The sequence below is a fragment of the Patagioenas fasciata genome, chromosome 4 (genome assembly GCF_037038585.1).
Source record: "Patagioenas fasciata isolate bPatFas1 chromosome 4, bPatFas1.hap1, whole genome shotgun sequence".
Lineage (NCBI taxonomy): Eukaryota > Metazoa > Chordata > Aves > Columbiformes > Columbidae > Patagioenas > Patagioenas fasciata.
This window is the reverse complement of record NC_092523.1, coordinates 80,883,072-80,903,073: the sequence shown is the minus strand read 5'-3', so window position 1 is coordinate 80,903,073 and position 20,002 is coordinate 80,883,072. Positions and strand designations below refer to the sequence as shown.

Below are 20,002 nucleotides of genomic sequence, written 5' to 3'. Positions count from 1 at the left end.
TCCACTCCCTACTGTCCAGGAAGCAGCTCAGCTCAAATGCAGATTTGGCGGCTAGGTCCCTTTAGCCAGATCATCCTGCAGAGCAAAGGTCAGAAAGGACTGTCTGGGCTTAATAAATTACTTGGTCAGGGTGGGAGCAGGCTTTAAAAAAACGGCCAGGGAATAGGATTCCTTTTGAAACACAGTTAGGTGGCATATTCTGCTCACTTATGAAAAACACCACAACATTGTTAGCAAATACTTCTATTTCTTTTTTCCCAATTACGCTTTTCAACACCAATTTCTTTAAAGCTGTGGCCTTCCAGTAAGCCAGATAATGTAGAGTACTTCCAGCTTCAACCAGATTATCTTTTTATATGACAGAAACAAAAAGCTGCTGTGCTTGCCTGCTTTCTAGGGGTTTTGTTTGGTTACGAACAGATGATGCCACTTCAGCAAGCCCATCTTTCCATAATGAGGAATATAGCTTGCAAAGATTAGTTTCCTAGAGTGAACTTCATCTGAAGAGCAGTTTTACAGGAGTTCTGCATAAATTAGCACTTGGGTTTGGAACATTTACTTCAATAGCACACTGCTGACCTAATTGTCTCTGCTAATTCTTAGCTGCTTTGCATGGCGGAGCAATGTGAATATGTGAAACAGACTGGAAGATAGGCTTCGGAGGCTTATCTCCTGCACCCAAGGGTTACTGGCCATCCGGCTGCTGAGACCATACTGGAGCTGCTGGGAAGAACAAGTGTCTGAAAGGTTGGTACTGGGACTCCAGTACCAGCTGTTGGACAGAACAAATTCACTGAAAGAGGGCTGGGCTGCCTGCTCATGCAGGCACGGCCACAAAATGGGTAAAGAAAGCTGCGTGAGTAGTATTGCAGGTGTAGAAGGAACGTGGTACCATTTCTAGCAACTGAGTCAAAAGGGAGAGGATGGAGCTGATGATTCAGCAGGTGGTTGATGTTCCTTCAGTGGTCTTAAACACTCAAGCGCACACATGTGTCCTCAGCTCGCAACAGGCAATAAATATGGGACCTAAGTTACTTACTACATGAACTTAAAAGAAAAATAGCACATATATAGCATGGCCTAGACTGAAAAAATAACTATTAAAATGAGGCTCCTTTCGTTTTAGGGGCTACTGCTTTACTGTAACAAATATTTCTACTGTTTAATTATGACTATGCTCACTGTGTGGCAGAACTTGTGCTCTCAAGTGCTGTCCGTGTGCACCACTACTGAGTACATAAAACATTTGTGTGGGTTTCAGTCAGCAATTTAAAGCTCTAAAGGAATAGGGAAAATTGTGCTGGAACTAGAGGCTTGGTACCCCCTAATTGCATTTTTTTGCATTTATATTTTCTAACAATAAATTTAAGTGAACAATATACCTAATATACAGAGATACAGCTGAAGCAGAAGTTGATCCTCAGAAATCATTCAAGTCAAAGCAAAACATATTATTTCAAGCTGTTTGCAATTCCTTTTCCCACTAATGCAAGCTCTTCACACATGGACATATTGTCAACTTAAAAACTTGTCCAACAGCCACTGCCATTTGAATACATTTATACGTACATTGGAGGCTTGGCTGAGAAGATTAACTGTGGTATTAGGCTAAGATATTCACCAGAAAGCCACTTAACCTGCACTAGAATAGATTCTCTAATGCAATTTTGAACATGTTTCAGAGTAACCCTGAGAAGTTGTTCAAATTCAGAACAATTTCTTTTTTTAATTAAACACCCTGCACTTTGCTCCCACAGACAACACATGGTCCTCATGATTGCATCATCTTGCTGAATGATCAAGCAAGGTTTCTCTAAAACCCTGCACCGCAGTTGTACTGCAGCCTCTACATTATAATGCCATTGACATCACTGCTTGCCCAGCAGGCCCTATCCTATGTAAATTGTTATTTGTATAATGAAAGAACTCTGGATTTCAGTTTTATCAGAGGAGCTGATTAGTATTTTCTCCAGTTTACGGAGGTGATTCTCATTATTGAACAAATGATTCACTTTAGTGCCAAAGTAGATTTAAACCAGGTTGCTTTGCTGCATGAAGATGAAGCTAGAATGGGCTGCCATCTGCCTAACACAACGTCCTGGCTGTGAGACTGATGAAGCTACGTGTGAGACAAGTTCTTGTTGACATTCCTGCATGGACGTAACAGCCTAGCAGCCAGCAGCTCAGGATATTGGAAAGCAAACAATGAACTGTCTCCCTCACAGCTTGGCAGAGCCAGAAATACTGCAACCACAGCCCTACCTTTAGAGTTCACCTGCTCATCCTGCTGACAACAAGCTTCTGACAAATTAGACAACTTGATTACTTTGAGGTGAAATGCAATCTACTTCTATTTGTGAAGTAGTTTGGTGTACGAATGCTAACTGCTGCACCTTGCTGGTGAGATGAGCAGACAGCCTGAGGCTGGAATGGGTACTGGGCTCTTGTTGGGCATAAACCAGTTTAAAGTCACATATAGAAACATGCATCGCAACTTGTCTGTTTCCTATTCACTTCGCAGGTGCCTTTGCAAAAACCATGCCTGTCCCATGTTCTCTTTGTGAGTTCAACTTACTGTTTGGAGTCTCTCCAAATGTTTCATTCAAAAAATATTAGACTGCTGTTAGGCTTTCTCTCTAGGGGGCTGGTTGTCATCTGTAGCATCCTGCTGTGGGCAAGATCTGCCTAACAGTCCTCCCGTCATCGACCTGTGTAAGACGGAACAACAAAGCGCTGTTTGTGCTGCCAAGTCCAGGCTGTACAGAGCTGCTCTGGAGCCCACAAGTCTATGACCCCTTCAACTCCCCAGGCCAATTCTTTCCCTTCTGCTGCTGGCAGGGAGGAAGCCCAGACCTGTTCCCAACTCCGCTGAATTCCAGCACAAGGATGTTAAGCTGCCTTCTTGCTTGGCAGATGTCCCTTCTCTGGCTTTTTATACCTCTCCACCTGCTCCTTTCCATTCTCACAGCCCTGCAGTTTTTTGAAACTCTTTCCAGCTTGGCTCCCTTAACACAAGTGTGAGCGCACTTTTCACTGACATTCTCTAACCACTGGGCTATGGGCTGAATATATGCTCTCCTTCCCTACAGCTCAGCCTTTTCTTACTAAAAAATTGGTACATCTCTCTTATATGTATAAGAAGTCCAGACTAGAACACTTTGAAGAAATCCTGGAACTTGAAGCAGTCAGCAATGGCCTGTGGCCAGAGTCCCTCACAATACATAGCTATTGAAAATGTGTGCCAGGGAAAGTCTGCATTTAGATGTATTTTTACTCCTCTGTACTTACCACTCATTTAAAAGTAAAAACTGTAAATAGCGTGTCCTGGTTAAAGGCAAGAATTACAAAACTTTAAAAATGTTTATTAATCTTTAAAAATATAACATATTTTAAACTTAATGTACATACGTGAAAGTAATCACTAATGTATACAGCGTCTTCACTTTGACAGCTTTTTCTTCTTTTCCTTTACTCTGTCTGTCTTCATTTCCTGAGTTCTGATCGTTGATGACAAGGCTGAAAATAGCAGCAAGAACAGATTATGTGAACACCACCCTAGGTTAAAACGATTGAGGCCTCAGGTGCAGACACCAGAAGCTCTGTGATATCCTCCCGCACATTACACTGGACCTACCAAGCCCTCAAAATACCACTTTGGTTTGCATTTCTTTATATGCAAGGTCTTAACAGAAAAGATAAACCTACTTATAAACAGGCACCACCTCATCTGCTTCGTGAAACTAAAATGTCGAATGCTGAAGAAGTGGCAAAATGCTATTGATTTCACAATCTCTCACGGGATGCTGTGAAATTCAAACCTTTGGCCCAGTGCTCGTGGAAACAAGTTCTCTTAGTGTGCTCTAAAAGAATTGCCCCACGTTTTTATGTAGTAACTCTTGATACACTACAAATGAATAGATATTTTTACATGGTTGTAGAAAACTGGCAAATTGAAGACCTTAATGGATAGCAAAGAATAAAAATGAGAACATTATAATTCTTAATAAATAATTTGATTAGTTTTATCTAAATCAGATTACTTGTATGTCCCTGACATGTGTGCGCTGTATGATGTGGGGAAATTATAATTTCCCAGAACTATGCAGGGAGACTTATAGGGGAAGCAACTGTAACGTGCAGTAAGAAAAAGCACAAAGAAAAGAAATTCCATCTCACTTGGCCCCTGCCGTCACAGGAAATCAGGAGCATTTCACCAGTAACTTCAAAGGGAGCAGGGACAGAACTCGAAAAGTTCTCCATCGACACGTGGTCATTTCAGATTAAAGGAGCTGGGGAAGAAGGGTGTGCTTCTAAGGCCACTGCTGGGAAGCCATGTTTTTGGAGTTTACTGCTGTCAGAGTATCTTGGCATTTCCATGAAAACATCATCAGCTTCTCAAAAATGTCATTTAATTGCATGTGAAGGCCCCCCTGACCAGCTGCCATGTTTGAAATGTTAAGGACCTTGAAGCTTATTAGAATTGAGGGGCCGAGCAACAGTGCATTGGAGAGTTAATCTAATTACTGTCCTAGGACCAGGATAATGTAAAGTGGGCGCTGCCAGTACATCTAAACCTGACCTTATGCAGAAACATAGGCAATGCTTTGGCAGGTAAGAGGAACAGTTTCTGCAGAGTGTGGGTATTTTAAATGAAATAGGAATACTTTTGGTAAATTCTGGCACCTTGGTTTTTTGTCTGTAATGATTCCACCAGGTTTTGCAGGCTTTCCACCTTGTTCTGCAGCCTCCTAGGTGTATTCATGCTGGTTTCCATGGGCTGAGAAGCTAGTAAGAAAATTAATCATCAGTATGGTATCACATATTAAAAAAAATCATTTAACCATTGAAGGACAGTGGGACTCCAGTGGTTTCTACAGAATTACCGAAGGGCTGAATTAAACCTACAGTTTGTAACTCCTTGACTGTACTGGCTGTAAGAGAGCCAGCCAAGCTCTTTGCATCAGTAAACTGGACGCACATACTTGTCTGGGGTACTGCTGCTCCCCCTGGAGAGCCGCACTTCCTCCCACGCCGTCGGTGCTCTGCTGAGGCGCTGGGGCCAGCCGCAGCGTCAGCGCGTGGGGAAGTCAACAGTGCGTGTACTGGAGACTTGTCTCTCAATCTCTCCTCCCGAGAGACCATCTCGGAGCAGGATGTGTGACAAGGAGCTGCTGAGAAGATGGATGTACCTGCTAGATCACCAAGCCAAGAGCTGTAAGCACACACCTGGACACTCTCCCCCAGATTTTGCATTAAGTGCAATGGAGATGTTGTAATAGCATTTGAATAAATGACCTTGGAATAGGTCCCTGTATCTGGGCTGTATTTTTTGTACCATTCTGTAATATTCCAGTTTCACATCAACATGGCACATTCATCACTGTGGCCGGTGAAAACTTACCAGGGGACGCAAAGGGCAGCGTAACATCTTGGGACTGAATATCTGCAGTGCGTAAGCATGAAGGATCCCTGCAAGCAAAACAATGGCACAACTTGCATTCTGGAAGGATTATGCCCAGCTCTGGTAATGCCAGGGAGCCTTCACGGTGAGAACGTGAAGCTCTCATATGTAATCTCCAGATCTTATACCTTTATCTTTAAGGCAAACAATGTAAATTAAGTTCCAGAGCTGTTTCTTGAAGGGATGAAAGTAACATCACAGCTTTGTTTTATAATTCCCAGGAAATTTTTAGAATTTTGCATAAAACAATACAAAGAAGCTCAGGACCGATGCTATATTAAAAAACCTTAGGAACTGAATCCCAAATGAGTACTTGGAGAAGCAGGTTACTCAGCTAAGCAAAAGCACTTCTCACTGGTCAAAAGTATCCTTTTCCATGGTGCTTTCAGCAGCGGAGTCTCCAGCTGCAGTCTCCCTGCATGGCAAAACATAGCGCTGTCAAAACCACAGCAAGGCCTTGCCAGTACGATTGCTACATCGCACGTTTTCAGACGATCAGCTTGTTTTTTAAACAGAGTGCAATGGCAGCACGTTCAAACAGTGAAGAAAAGACATACTAAAATTGTTATACGAGTTCACTAGAGAAGTTTGAGAGATCAATTTCCAGAAAAACCAGCTACACTCATTTTAAGCACCAGCATGAAGAGACACTTGGAAGTGTTCCAGCCAAGTAAAATCCTGCTCAGTTTAATGTTTACCTTTTAGAAACACTCCATTTCCACCAGGAGCTCTGCTATTGTACCCCTATCTACCCAAAAACTCCCTGCTATACATCCTTGAAACACAAAGTGATCTCCTCCTTCAGCATATAAAGCTTCTTGCTCTGTGCCAGGCTTTTTGTGACAACCTCAGCTTTGAACAGACAGGAAAAAAAACCACAAGGAAGATGTTATAGCCCCTGAACACTTGCCAGAATGGCCAGATCCTAGTTTCAGAGGGCAATATGAGTACACAGCACACAACAGAAATAAAAGCATAGTGTTCTTACACTGTGTTCCTCACGGTGGCTAAAGGTGACTTTCTCCCACCACTGCTGTCACTCTTGCCAAGATCCACAGTGGGAATGTCATTGTCTGAGCTTGTTAATTCTTGAAGAATCCTCTTCAGATCCTGCAACGGTTCTTCCTTCAAAACACCTGGCTTGGAAGGCATCTGAAAGGAAGTAATTCAGTTACAAAGTACTTACAAAGGCACTCTCTTTTTCAGCTCTTACCCACACTCTTCCGAAGTCACATGTTTCTTTCCCCCTCTATTCCTCTCCTATCAGTTAGATCAGGGTGGGGGTTTTGTAGCTTAGTTTAGAAGTGGTGGAAACTAGATAATGATCACTTGAAGACTGTCAAAATACTCTCTGAATACGACTGCAGTCTTGATCTGGAAAGTTACCTGACAGATGTGGAAAGCAGCTAAATGTGACTGAGGCAGAACACGGCTAACATCTGCATTTTGAATACATGGTGTAAAAACATTACTATTACTGTTTCAAGGTCAAAAAACCGAAAACAAGCCTTTAATTATAAAAGCTTCCCCCATACAACCATTACCTTTTTCAGTACCCAGAATCATTAATCTTTGCTTATGTGATGCTTTTTTCTCCTTTTTAACCTATGATTCCATATATTAATGCCCAGTACACAAACACAGCTCTAAAGACAGAAATACTCGTATATCGATGTTTTCTAGGCATTCATTTCTGTAACAGCTGAGTTGTCGGCAACTATAAACCAGTGAGTGTCACGGCCCTGCTCCGAGGTGAAGTGCAGTACTTTCTCATTACACTGATCAGGACCTGAGGCAAAGGCCTAGTTCAAAAGAAACAATTATTTCTGTCAAGAACTGGATTTTTCAGACTGTTCAGCACTTTGCATGTTCAAAGAGCTTCTCCCACTTATTTACACCTCATTTGCGGATGGAAGCAGCTACAAACATGGGTCAATGTGCTACTGAGTCAGACCAAATCCTTCTTTCCCACATTGCTGCTGAGAAACCGCGCTATTGAGTCTCTGTCTCAAGTGTTCGAGCTGCTTCATTTTGTGCAGTAATTAATCATGCAGGAAGTAAGAAGGTTCAAGGACACCTTGAATCAAGTTCTCCTACAACCTGTTAGGGCCTTACCACGGTACTACATGCAAAATTGGTCCTTTTTCCTCCTCTATCCTCAGAAGTATAAACTGATTAACTCAAAGAGCAGAGAATGGGAGTGCCTGATGCTGTAGGTATTTCACAGAATTAACTGCCCTTTGTCACCATATCACAAAGTAAAAGAGACAATATTAAACATATCTGCACTAGCCTGCAGCCTCGAACAGATCGTGAGGTAAAAAATAATGGAAACACTTCCACCCATTTTTGTGGGAGACACATCAGGGCCCTTCTGGAGAATTATACAGAATCTATATAGAAAATATCAAAGCATTTGTTTTGCAAGAGAGATTTGAGTTGATGTTTTCTGTAACAAAAAAATCAGAACACTAGTATCTAATTTAAATGAAAATGTAGATGTGTAAAACAAAAGGAAAGAAGGGCAATGATATGTCTTTTTAGATAAAACTGGTCAAAATCAGTGAAGGCCAGCTTGGAGGAAGATTTCAATACGAAAAGCCATTACAGGTCAATCAGCTGGTGAAATTTATCAGAACTATGTACAAGTCTGTTTTCACTGACAAATGTGATTTACAGCAAGTAAAGCACCAAACTGGTTAGAGACGAGTAACTTCAGTTGTAATACTTCATAAATGTTATGGGTGATAGAGACAAGATAAACTCCTATTACAATCTACAGATTTTCCTACTGTCCGTTTGGTTCTCACATAGATTTTGCAAATGGAAAAAACCAGAAATGCGGAAGGTCATACTGTATGAGAAGCTATAGAAAATGGTTTCATCTCTGGTGGTAAGAATTCACTCTTAGACACTTCTACCAAATGCTCTCCCGTCTACAAATTTCACATTATTCTGACTCTTGGGAGCGTCCCCGCTCCGCTGCAGTTCCGCTGAGAAGCAGGTACTCACTCGAGGGGCACGGGAGCTGCCCAGGACGGCAGAGCGCAGCTGGGAAAGAGGCGTCGTATGCCGCCGCCTGCCCCACGCAGAAGTCGACGAGTAACCAGGGCCCTGCAGCTCCTGCGGAAAACATGAGGCAAGCAGAGTGAGCGGGTATAGAGAGCAAGGCCCTGGTAACCAGGCATCTCTGTTAGTCACATCTTTTCTAACATCCAACACTCAATTCTCCACACATTTCTTAGTACTTATTAGGTGTGCTCAGACATGATGCTCTTAGTGAGTGAACTGCATGCAATAATGGAAGTTTTATTTGTCTGGAGAATTTTAACATATGCTCTGGAACCATTCAGGCAGAGACCATCTCAGGGCCAGCACAAAACTACACCGTCCCACACTTCTTGTACCTTTTTGCCCGCCACTTAGGGATGGTGACTCCAGCACTGCCCTGGGCAGCCCGTTTCAATGCCCCACAGCCCTTTGGGGAAGGAATCATTCCCCAGATCCAACCTCAACCTGCCCGGCACAACCTGAGGCTGTAAAAGGCATCCCCCATCCCTACAGACCTTGTCTCTCTAATCCATTTTTTGTAATAATGCCATGAACATTTCTAGCTGTTATTTGTCTAAAGCTGCAAGAAGATGCTGAAGTGTCACTGAAACCAAATGCTTAACCGCTGAAGCATATATTCAAGTATTTCTGTAGCTATTTAATTTTGTTATGCCCTTACTGTAAATAACACTTAGAAACTGAAATTATGAACATGACTTGTACAGTAATGAGGTATTCCAGGGGAAAAAAGGATTCAGAACATAGACTTTTGCGAGTACTCTGCAATAAATGGGCTTACGCCAGAAGTCAGGCTGCAAAGTAACTGCATCTAGCTTTATAGCCATACTTTTCAGTGATGTACTCACTTTTACATCTAAAGTGTGCTGCAGTCTGAAGCGCATCGCTGCTTGTTCCTGACACTGGATTATGCACTGACATTCCGCAAACTGTACAGATGCCTGTGAGAGAGGGTACAAGGGGCAGAAATTAATTTTACTAACTTCCTGTGGATGATACTTTTCTGTGTTTTCTTTCCAATAAAGAAACAGTAATGTACACATATAGACATTTTATTTGTCTGCTGCTCTAAGTATAGAAATACTGGAAGATGACCAGATGCCTTTCTTGATACTGGCAACCAACCGGTTATGTGATCCTAGTAGCTATAATATGCACACCATAACACCGGAGAAGGAGCTAATCCTGCCAGGGACAGTCCTAGACCTACCCAACACCTCTGGGATTAGATAATTCCAATGTGCTAATGAGGCAAAACTATTCTCAAAGTTTTAAAATGGATGGCTCTTAACTTTGTTGACCCATCTTTGTTAAGTTGTTAAATGCTCTTTCCTCTTTAAACAGTTTAGTCTGAAAAGGCATGGGAAGATCTAATAATTTAACTATTTTTCATTGAGTACTCACCAGGATAGTTAGAGAGAGGAAGCACTAAATCCAAACAGTGAAGGACAAAAGGCAAGAGAGACCTTTATGAACCAGCCTGCTTTTATCTCTCCAGCAGAGTTCCCTTGCTATTTTAAATAAAACCTGGCTCTCTTTCTGTGCTGCTTTGTGAGCGCCACTGCGGCGAGCGCAGGCTCACAAGGCACTGTGGCTGTGTGGTTACAAGAGCAGCTTTTGGAATAAACTCTGAATCAATAATGATGAGCAAGATGGCAAATTACACTTTCTAATGTTTATACCATGGATGCTCTGTAAGGGTATATTCTAGTGTCCTGTCAGCACAGTACAACCCTTAGGAATTGCTAAGAATTGTTATTTAGTGTACCATACGTGCTGGTTTCCAGCGAGCACCTGCCCCCGCTGTGGCCAGTACTGTGCACAACGGACAGTATTACAAGGAAAGTTCAGCTTCCACTGTCAAGCCTTTAAAGTAAGAAATGCCACACTTGGGGTACAGTATCATTCTCATTTTATTTTTTTAAAGCAATGAAGCAATCCGAGAAAGACACTTCACGTGGGACTTTACATCCCGAAAAGCAAAAATTCAGAGCAGCTGAAAAGGACTCTCCCTTCTGGAGGAGCAGCAGCTCACCTGTAGGCACCTGGGATTTATGTGCTAGTTGGACCAAAATGTAGAGCCTTGTCTTAAGAGTCAGGTATGTCAGCAACAGAAAGTTCCACTAAAAGAGGCAGATCCAACACCACCATGTTCTTAAAAACATCCCTCTCCTGAGGGACCACAGCTGGCTGACTCAGGCCCCAGAAAGGACTCAGCATGGTCAAGTGCATTGAGTCCGTGTGTGCTCACGCTTGGTTCCAGCGGAGCCCCTGTTATAATCAAATAACAGCCTCTCTCGCTAGGGAAAGGAGCCATGCAGGAGCAAGCGCTACTGCCTGGAAGGGCAATCTGCTTTAAATCCTCTGCTGTTTGCATTTCCCTGAGCTAGAAAGAGGTAAATCAAGAATTCTCTTAATGAAAATAGAAGCCTTTTACCATAAAAAAAACTACACAGCAGAAGATGGTCTTAACTATGGGTATCTCTTCAGCGAAGTATTCCAGAGTACATGTGAGTAGGGCATAGTAAATACAACCCAGGTAGGAGGTGAGACATCTGCTCCCCAGTGACTGCAGAGGAGAGCAGCAAGCAGTCTCCCAGAACCGAAAGCTGCCTTGTGGTACCTTATCGAGGGCGGTCTCCATCTTAGATAATTTTTCTTTCAGACGTCTGTCTTGTGCTCTCAGGATCTCCAGCTCCCCAGCAATCTTGGTATTTTCTGCTGTAATATAGCTCAATTCTTGACTTAGTTTACTGTTTTCTTCTCTGAGGTAATGCTTCTCCTGAATTTAAGGAGGTGAGAACAACAAAGAATGAGCCAAGAATTTATAACCACCTACATAACACATAATTTGTTTTCTGCATTTTCTTATTCCCTTCAGAAGATCTAAATTCACCCTTTCAGAAGCTTAGCTATTGTGTCTTGCAGAAGGATGGGGTTTTTCAACTGAGGTCTTACAAAGAAAGTACAATCAGATTGGTGCTGATTAAGTAACGTCTCAGATATTAGACTGATTTTGAAACTGGAATTTTAAGCTTCAAGATCCACTGGATCCAAAGTCAGTAAAGAAGGAGGACAGGTCATAGTGACCAGATATAAACAGTCATTCAGTAAACTACAGCTATTGGTAACTCAGTGATATCTTTGTCACAGAAAATGCTAGAAAGACCTCAACATGCTAGACAGACCTTGACATAGTTTACAAGCAGAACTGCCTCAGAAAACAAAGAGGGAAAACACTGTGGGCCAAATTCACAAGGATACAGACTGCATTACGTGAGGTTTTTTTTAAAAAAGAACTGATTTTTAAGAACCTGATTCTCATTGAAACCAGTACGGTTCTTTCACAGAGAACAAAGGAAAACTAAACGCTGGCTCTGTGGAGGAGACTAGTTGATGTGGGAAGCTCTGTGCTGGTGGGAGGCCAGACAAGGCGCCCATTACATTCCCTCCGGTCCTTCTTGCATGAGTTGTGCTTCCAGCCACGCATTTCTCCAAAGAACAATTTATCTAAATAGAGTTAAATACGTTTATTTGGAGCATGTGTGACCTTAGCTGCATTTGTCGTTGCCTCTTCCAAGAATTTAATCTTGCTCTGTAACACATCTATCTGTCCTCTCTTAGCTGTGATCTGCTTCTGCATTCCCACTGCAACTTTCATAGCTGTAAAAGACCAAGTGAATTCTCCATGAACAACATTGATTATGCATTATGAGTTTTGACAAAAGGCTCTCGAAATCAAGTATCGGCAATGTGCTAGAATAAGCTGAACCAAGATCCTCTAGTCACTTATGTGCACCAACCACCCACCATAACCAGCAGGAGTTTTGTCAGTAGCGGTACCAGACCCATCACACACACGAAGCGAGACGACAGCATTCCCTGGTAATCTGAATAAGGATCAGAGAAAATTCAGCCCATGGTCCAAGTTTACAGCATGTAGTAAATAGTGACATCTGCAATATTGTTTCTTTATTACACAAAATATCTGGAACATTATTACATCATCTATTGAGGGATCGATACCTACACAAATCCCCATGTTAAAAAGACAAATGTGTGTGATTTTTGGGAAGTTCAATCCATAATTACCAAGGCCATCAGATCCCTCGATAGCCTTGAGAGCAGTCCTGGTCTGTTCCAGTTCAGCCTCAGCAGATTTCAACTGCATTTTCAGTCTGTTTACAGTGTTTTCCATCTCCTTGATTTTATTCTGGTAATCCCTCTTCAGATCTTCAAATTCCTCTAGGAAGGGTAAATCAAGATTAAAATTATAGCGACAAAAATAATCATTCTTCTAGAGTAAGAACGCTGATCTGTCACCCACTCCCTTTAAATGAATATTAGATATGGAGATACCCGAGACGTAAAGCAAATAACACCCACTGCTAACAAAGGCACAACTTAGGAACTTGTTGTCCTCCATGTTCACTGTTGTTGCACCAGAAACAAATGTGTTATTTCATTGCTCACCAAAGCAACGTCTTGATAAAGTGATAGAAATCCACATTTCTGGCTTCCTGCTGCTAGAACCAATTGCATATTGTGAAAGTTAAGGCTGTAAGTGAGAGACAGCTGAGTTCTGAATAAATAAATGATATCGGGGGCATTTTATGACAGTCCAGGGCTGTGTAGAGAGCAAAGCATGTGAACAGTATCATCTGGCTGGCTGCAGTGCAGACTGAACACCAGACTGAGGTGGCTGCCAGGTTCAAAGGTCCAGCCCTCGAAACAATGCTTGGAGTTAGGACATTAACTTCTAAATAACATTGTAGCAAGCCCACCACAAAACAGAAACCAAGTTCCACTGAAATTTAACCACAGATGGTTAAAGTGCTCTTAAATACCACTCAGAAATAGCACTCAAGTTTCTATTCAGAGATTCACCAGATCTCCTTCTTTGGTCTCCAGAGACAGTTTAAATATTTTTGCCAGGGTAGCAAGAGGCTGCACTAAAGATTGTATTCCCACCATTCTGTACCAGAATCCCAGCCCATGACTTCACTCCGAAGCAACCTGACCATCCCCTGCAGCAGGGAACCTGCTGCTGTACCAGCAGCCCTATTTGGATTCAGCAGGCAAGACAGAACTCTATTTTTAACAGCAGTTATCTGAGCTGAGCTAAGCGGAGGCTCCGTACCTGCCAGGCCAGCCAGTTCACTCTGGCTGCCTTGGAGCTCATTCATTAGCTGGTCTTTTTCCAGTTTCATGTCATTAAGCGCATGAAGCCTCTCAGTGCATGTGTTTATGAGTTTAACATTTTCCAGCTCCAGCTCTCTCACTCTGGTCTCCATTTCATGTATTCTGGATTCTTTCTCATCCATTGCAATCTACTTATACAAAAAACAAGACCAAGTATGTGTAGTATATATAATTATATAAAATAACCACAAAGACATGCAGACATCATTACTACTTTAAATCTCAGTTGTCAGAGAACAGCTGGAAGCAAGAAAGGAAAACAAGAGCAGAACACAAAGATTACTTTTGTGAAAATTCCTAATCCAGGCAAAAAGGGCACAACAGAGTCTGATCTGATGGCTTTACAGCAAGTTTAACCATACCAGGTGTATGGTAGGAATACTGTTTCCATCCTCTTGCAGCACTACCTCCCTATTCACTCTCAATGGTCAACAGTTTTTTCACAGAAGATTTAATTCTCTATCTGGAGTGAATTTTTCTGAAGCTGCTGACCCGTCTAAGACCGCCCTGTCACACGACTCTTGTCCCAGACAGAACCACTCACAAACAGTGTCGTCACCTGGGAATTCTGAGTGCTCACCCTCTGCTGTTTCTCAGTAACACTTTGTGCTGCTGGCTCCCTTATTCGTGTGGATAATTGCATCACCGAGGACAGCCTGCTACACTTCAGCTTTCAGAAGCCTTTTGGCAACTGCTTTGCACTAGCGAATTTTCATTTTTGGTGGTCATATTATTCTTCTCTGCTCACTAACTCTTCTAGTGCTCTTAGGATTCAAGGAGCATCATCTGACCTGCTTTAAAACCTCAGTATTAGCACATTAAGGTACAGATTTAAAACAGAAAACATTTACTGTCTTAGAGAGACATAAATACAACATCATTTGCACACCTTAAGTTCTCGTGCTTCAAGTTTCCAGTCATTCAGTTCCTTTATAAGCTGAGATTTCTCGACTTCCATTGCTCCAGCAGTTCGACTGTGCTGGCCCACGATCTGGGTGATGATATCAATCTGTTTTTGGAAGATGTCAATAATCCTTTCCTTCTCTGTCACCTGCAGTTTCAGTGTCTCACACTCTGACTGCACGTCGCGTAAACGGTTCTCTTCATTCTTCAGGTGCTGGAGCTCCTGCATCCTACTGCCGAGTTGTGAATGGAGCTCCTTGATTTCCTTCTCAGCGAGCTCTAGGGCGCTCTCTTTCTCCTGCAGACAGGCCGTCAGATCTGACACCGTTTGCTCAGCAGTCTCCAAATCCATCTGTTTGGCTGTAAGATCTTCTTTGACCTTGCAGAGTGTTTCCTTGCTCGACTCCAGTTGGACAGTCAAAGAGGAGATTCTACCAATGCTTTCATTCTTTTCCTTAATTGCAGCCATCTGAATAATAGAAATAAAATGATTGACCAAGAGAAACATTTATTTCTACCTTTAGAATTCCCTGTCACATTGCTGGTTTTTGATAGTTCATCTTAACCACTTGAGTTTTACAGGTCAGCAAGGTCTGGTCTGCAATGACTATGTGATTCTTCTGGCTTTCTTTTTTCTTTCTCCATTTTAATAAATTAACTGACTGTGCTGTAAGTTGGGAAAAAAAAATGTACATGACTAATTTACCATTTCTGCAGACAGTGATGTGCACCACTGACAGCACACAGTACTGAAACTCGGGAACAGAACAGAAACAGCGGAAAACAACTAACACCCTGGTAAGAGGATTTTAAAGGAAAAAGAATGGATTGAGAAAACCTAGAAGGATGCGTGAGGTAGGACAAGCCCACGGTTTGGTAGAAAATAAAAGAGTTAACTTGATCTTTACTTGTAATGCAAAGTAGCCAGTGAAACTGTCAGTGAGTTACCTAATTACAGTTCAGTTTTTGACAGGTTGAAGCCTTGAAGAAAGAGGATTGCACTACAGGTCAGTGTCTAGGAGCCTACTTGGTCAGAAGGAGCTCTTTCTGACATAGCACTGCATTCAGCTTAGAGTTAGAACACAAACTTCATTATGTGTTCATTAAGCACTACAGTAAGGTGGTATGCAGGCCTTTAATTTACTGATTCTCCTCACGGAAGAGCTCACTACTGAAAACACCACCTTCAACTGTTCATTATGTGTGGAAGTATCAGACTTCCTGGAAATTTACAAAGTTATGTTTGGGAGGTTTGCAATCAAAACCCAACACAATATCAGCAGAAGATGAATTTTCTCCTAAGGATTATACATCACAAGTCAAAATTAACGAGAATGTTTCCAGTGCCCCATCAGCAAAGAAATAAAAAGGCTGGACAGGCCAGATTGATAGAAAGAAAGATGCAAATTCTGACTGTCATGTATCTGCATCTTTGGAAGGGAAATTTTGGCACTCGAGGTCCCAACCACAGTAGCTGGAGTTAGAGCATTTCTATCTGAAGAACAGCCCCCGGTCTGTGTGCTTTCTATCCTGAACACGACCACGCTGAAGCTGCTCACCAACCTGGTGCTCCATTTGCCTGTGACATTCAGCCCTCATGGCCTTCACTGTGCTTTCCATGTGCTGCAGCTGCATGGTTTTGTTGTCCAGTTCTCTCCTCAGATGGTCAATGATGATGCTGTCATCTGTGTTCCGATCCCAAATCCGCTTGTTCTGCTCTTTTTCTAGATGGAGTTCTATCTCTTTTTTATGGAGTTCAGTCTACGAGAAATTAAAGTCATCTCCCTCCTTGAATCCCATTTAGGATTTCTCGTTTTAGCAACATTCAATGACACAGTTACGCATCTGAATAGTGGCTACTGCACCTTTCACACTTAGCAGGGCCGGGAATACTGGCTAATCCAGCATGACACCTCCTACTCTTTTTCTTCCAACAAAGTAGTAACTTTTGAGTTTACCTATTGTGGCTTTAATTATTTCACAGGTGTAACGTCTCAGCGCTGGAGTCTGATGTCATTTATATCTATTCCAAAACAAGTGTAGGGTATGAACCAAAAAAAGATCATCTTGTGTCAACATCAAGTGAGAAACAACGAAAAACCATATGACATGCTATGGAGGGCTTCTCTCCATAAATACCGGTCTTCAGATTTGTTCATCACTTCTTTCATTAATGCAATAATTTGTTACATGTTCATCAGAGCTTAAATGTTTTTCAATTGAGACATAATCGTAATAGTACATAATTACAATTATAAATAATTTAAAACGTAAATAATAATAAAAATACTGACATAGACATTTCAGAGCTGCTAATATAAAAAATATGAAAGTAAAATGTGCCCAAACTGAATTATCAATAGACATATCTGCTAATAACTTTTGCTACTATTTCGGAAGCTGAGACTATCTGTATATTGTTAAAGCTGAAGCAGAAAACTAAGCCGGAAGCACAGAGAATGGCAGAATGAAAACATGAATGGATGATAAAGAAACAAAAGGGGTCCTAAAATTAGATTCCTAACTTTCAATTATGTAATTACTATTCTGACTGCAGTCTCCACTACGGCCGTGTACGATCTGTAGGAAGATTTATACCAACGTGTTCTAGAATGAGATAACACCATTTGGAATGAAATTATTTCCCCGTCTCCTTCAGAAGCACTGTGACACTAACTAGGCAAACAAACCTAATGAGACCACACAAACTAACCTCCCAAAATTCTGTCATTAAGGTATAATTTTATGCAAAGGAGAAAACCAAGGTTAATTATAGCAGATGAAGGCAGTTGTGATGAATCAAACCCTATGTGACAAAATCTTCTACACTGCATGTTCAATCGGTGAATATTTGCAGTCAGTCACAAAGGAATGTCCAGTGCTGTTAACAAAATCCTGGATGTGTCTTGCAAAATATGTGTTAAGGGACCAAGGTTCCTTAACAGAGGGATCTAAACTATGGGGTTAGAGTGAAGGTGACTCAGCATCTCTAATATGATTTGCATAAGCTTCAAGGAATTCAAGGAATTTGAATTTATGACAAAGTTAATCTTAATCCTGAATGTCCTGTATTGCTAGCAGCAAAGGCCTTTGAGAAACTTCCTGCAGAGCTAATTCAAATTTCTAGTAAAAATAATCCTCAAACTCCAGTTTAAGGGGTTGCTGCACTTTGGAAACGAGTGTATCTGAACACCAGCAGCAAGAAGAGTCTTTTAGGAGGAAGGATTTTTTCAATGCTATCACTTGTTCTTACCATCAATTGATGAATCTGGTCTTGCAGACTGCCAGATTCTTGGCCACGTGGATCCTGTTCTGTCTGAGGTTTGGCAGTCTCAGAATGAGCTGGGTGTGACTCCTCAAGGTCTTTCACCTAAAATAAAGAAAAAATTCATTAAGAATTACCCTACTGTATTCTACTTTAAATAGTACATTCGATTTCTTCCAGTTTTCTTTCAGGTTCTACCCTAAAGATGTCCAAATGGTATCTTTTGGCTCCACAGAGGTATTCCCCAGCTGTATTCAGAATTCCATTTTCTTCTTTCTGTGATTAAGCCTGACTTCATTGCAGAATTCATCAAGGTTCCTGAGAATGAATTGGATTCCACTCTGATCCAAAACTAGGACATTCAGAAATCTACAGGCAAACATGTTTTGCTCCAAGTGGTTGTCACACCCTTCTCCGAAAGTTCTGACAGAGTATGAGATGACAGGCTACAACCCTTTTGAATCAATAGAAAGAGAATAACATGGGCATATCCAAACAGAACACCCACATACGTACATTTCTATCCACTAGCTAAGCACCAGATTTTCTGACTGCTGAAAGTACCTGGTGCCAACAGCTTACACTGGCTGTAGTTAGCACCTGCTGCCTCGAAAATTGTAGTTGCTACAGCGTTTTCCTACCAGAGAAGCTGCTGAGAAATGCGTGTTGCAAAAGAGAGACATACGCTTGTAAAAGCTTTATGTAGATTCTCTCCCACACCTTCCTGGGAATGACCCCACATCACAGCCTGAGATCAAGTGATCTCCAGTGATCAACTTGTCTCCCACTGAAGTCTACCTAAGCAATTCAGTGTATTACACCTCCTATACGAAATCAATTTGCATTGGACCGAGTAGTATAGGCTTCATAGACATATGAAACCAACATTTTCTGGATTGGGCAGACTGTGAAAAGTAGCCTGAAATGGAGTCCCAGTTTCCAGTGTTACGTTATGAGGTAAGCACTCTCAAAGGGAGAAGGCCTAAGAAATACACACCAGTTACAGTTACATGTGATATGACCTTATCCTGTGCACTGCTTGCTTTAAATCAAAAGAGCAGACCTAACATGAAAAGTGCAGTGTATAGTGTACTCTTCCTTGAGGATGAAATACAGTAATGGAGATTAACTTAAAAATTCACGATAGTTCAGTTACAATGCCACGAAAAACCACTATTGAACTGACCAGTGTGAGTTTCGGTCCGTGTGAATCGACGGAATTTATAAATGTGGAAGCCTCCAGGAACAGGCAAACACACCATCCTTCCCACTCTGCTGTGCAGCCCGAGTGCACGTACAGCACGGCTCCGCAGCCCTGCCCTGCCGCAGTTCTGCCCTGCTGCAGGCCTCCCGTGCCATTCCGCGAGTGTTTTGGAGCAGAGACTAACAGCTCTGCCAAACTTCACGGCACTCCTGTGACCTGAGCTGTTCCTGCCCTGTAGTGTACAGAAGGATGCCAAAATCCTCACGACTTGTAATCTAAGATGGACTTAGACCCAGAAGCATTTATGCGTGGGTCAGCCCCACGAGTTTTTCAAGGGAGTGGAGAGCAACTGTTTTCAGGTCATTTTGTAAGGGCAAAAACGAGCTGCCTTTTAACAAAAGTAAGGAGGAATTTAAAGAAATTCAAATTGTTTATAAAAATGGAATCCCAAGCAGCAAAATAAGTGAAAGACACAAACAATTTATACGGAAAGGGGACATAAACTGCTGCACTTAGTGACATGGCAGAGGTTCTGTTATGGCACTGCAAGAATTTCTCTCCATGTGTCTGCAGTAATTCTCTGCTGTACTACCAGAAAAAAGTTTGTCTTAGGGGAGAAATGCGGTTATAGAAAAGCTGGTCAAGACTAAAGTTTTCTAACAGGATTAAGAAATTATTTGAATAAACAGGAGCTGGCGAGCCTATCTCTTATTTTTGGCTATATAACATCCTGCTGATAAGAAGCCTGTGGATTTCAGTGATGGTGAAGATTCTTAACTCACGCTGGAGCATCTCGGAGCACCTCGAACACTGTTGTAGTCTCTGTGCTCTGTCCTCACACTTACTAAGACAAAGTAACCAAAAGTTCTTTCTGGGCAATACGACTTGAATAATAAGC

General features: G+C 41.9%; 1 protein-coding gene across 9 annotated transcripts in view; it reads right to left on the bottom strand.

The window, feature by feature from the left end:
- Nucleotides 1-20,002, bottom strand: part of CCDC158 (coiled-coil domain containing 158) — a 41,681-nt gene that overhangs the window by 14,995 nt on the left and 6,684 nt on the right. For 4 of the 9 annotated variants that reach the window (XM_071808312.1, XM_071808311.1, XM_071808314.1 and 1 more), the window contains exons 7-21: nucleotides 17,889-18,005; nucleotides 16,199-16,396; nucleotides 14,622-15,104; nucleotides 13,671-13,860; nucleotides 12,623-12,775; nucleotides 12,081-12,193; nucleotides 11,154-11,312; nucleotides 9,379-9,471; nucleotides 8,474-8,584; nucleotides 6,450-6,613; nucleotides 5,402-5,469; nucleotides 4,983-5,192; nucleotides 4,684-4,785; nucleotides 3,409-3,516; nucleotides 2,576-2,708 (exon numbers count right to left, since the gene is read on the bottom strand). In XM_071808312.1, the coding sequence (XP_071664413.1) occupies nucleotides 3,440-3,516; nucleotides 4,684-4,785; nucleotides 4,983-5,192; nucleotides 5,402-5,469; nucleotides 6,450-6,613; nucleotides 8,474-8,584; nucleotides 9,379-9,471; nucleotides 11,154-11,312; nucleotides 12,081-12,193; nucleotides 12,623-12,775; nucleotides 13,671-13,860; nucleotides 14,622-15,104; nucleotides 16,199-16,396; nucleotides 17,889-18,005 (2,238 nt within the window). In that variant the 3' untranslated portion in view covers nucleotides 2,576-2,708; nucleotides 3,409-3,439. Of the gene's footprint in view, nucleotides 1-2,575; nucleotides 2,709-3,408; nucleotides 3,517-4,683; nucleotides 4,786-4,982; nucleotides 5,193-5,401; nucleotides 5,470-5,774; nucleotides 5,877-6,449; nucleotides 6,614-8,473; nucleotides 8,585-9,378; nucleotides 9,472-11,153; nucleotides 11,313-12,080; nucleotides 12,194-12,622; nucleotides 12,776-13,670; nucleotides 13,861-14,621; nucleotides 15,105-16,198; nucleotides 16,397-17,888; nucleotides 18,006-20,002 lie in introns of those variants that run through there. The other 5 variants (XM_071808315.1, XM_071808316.1, XM_071808313.1 and 2 more) reach the window with 5 other exon arrangements.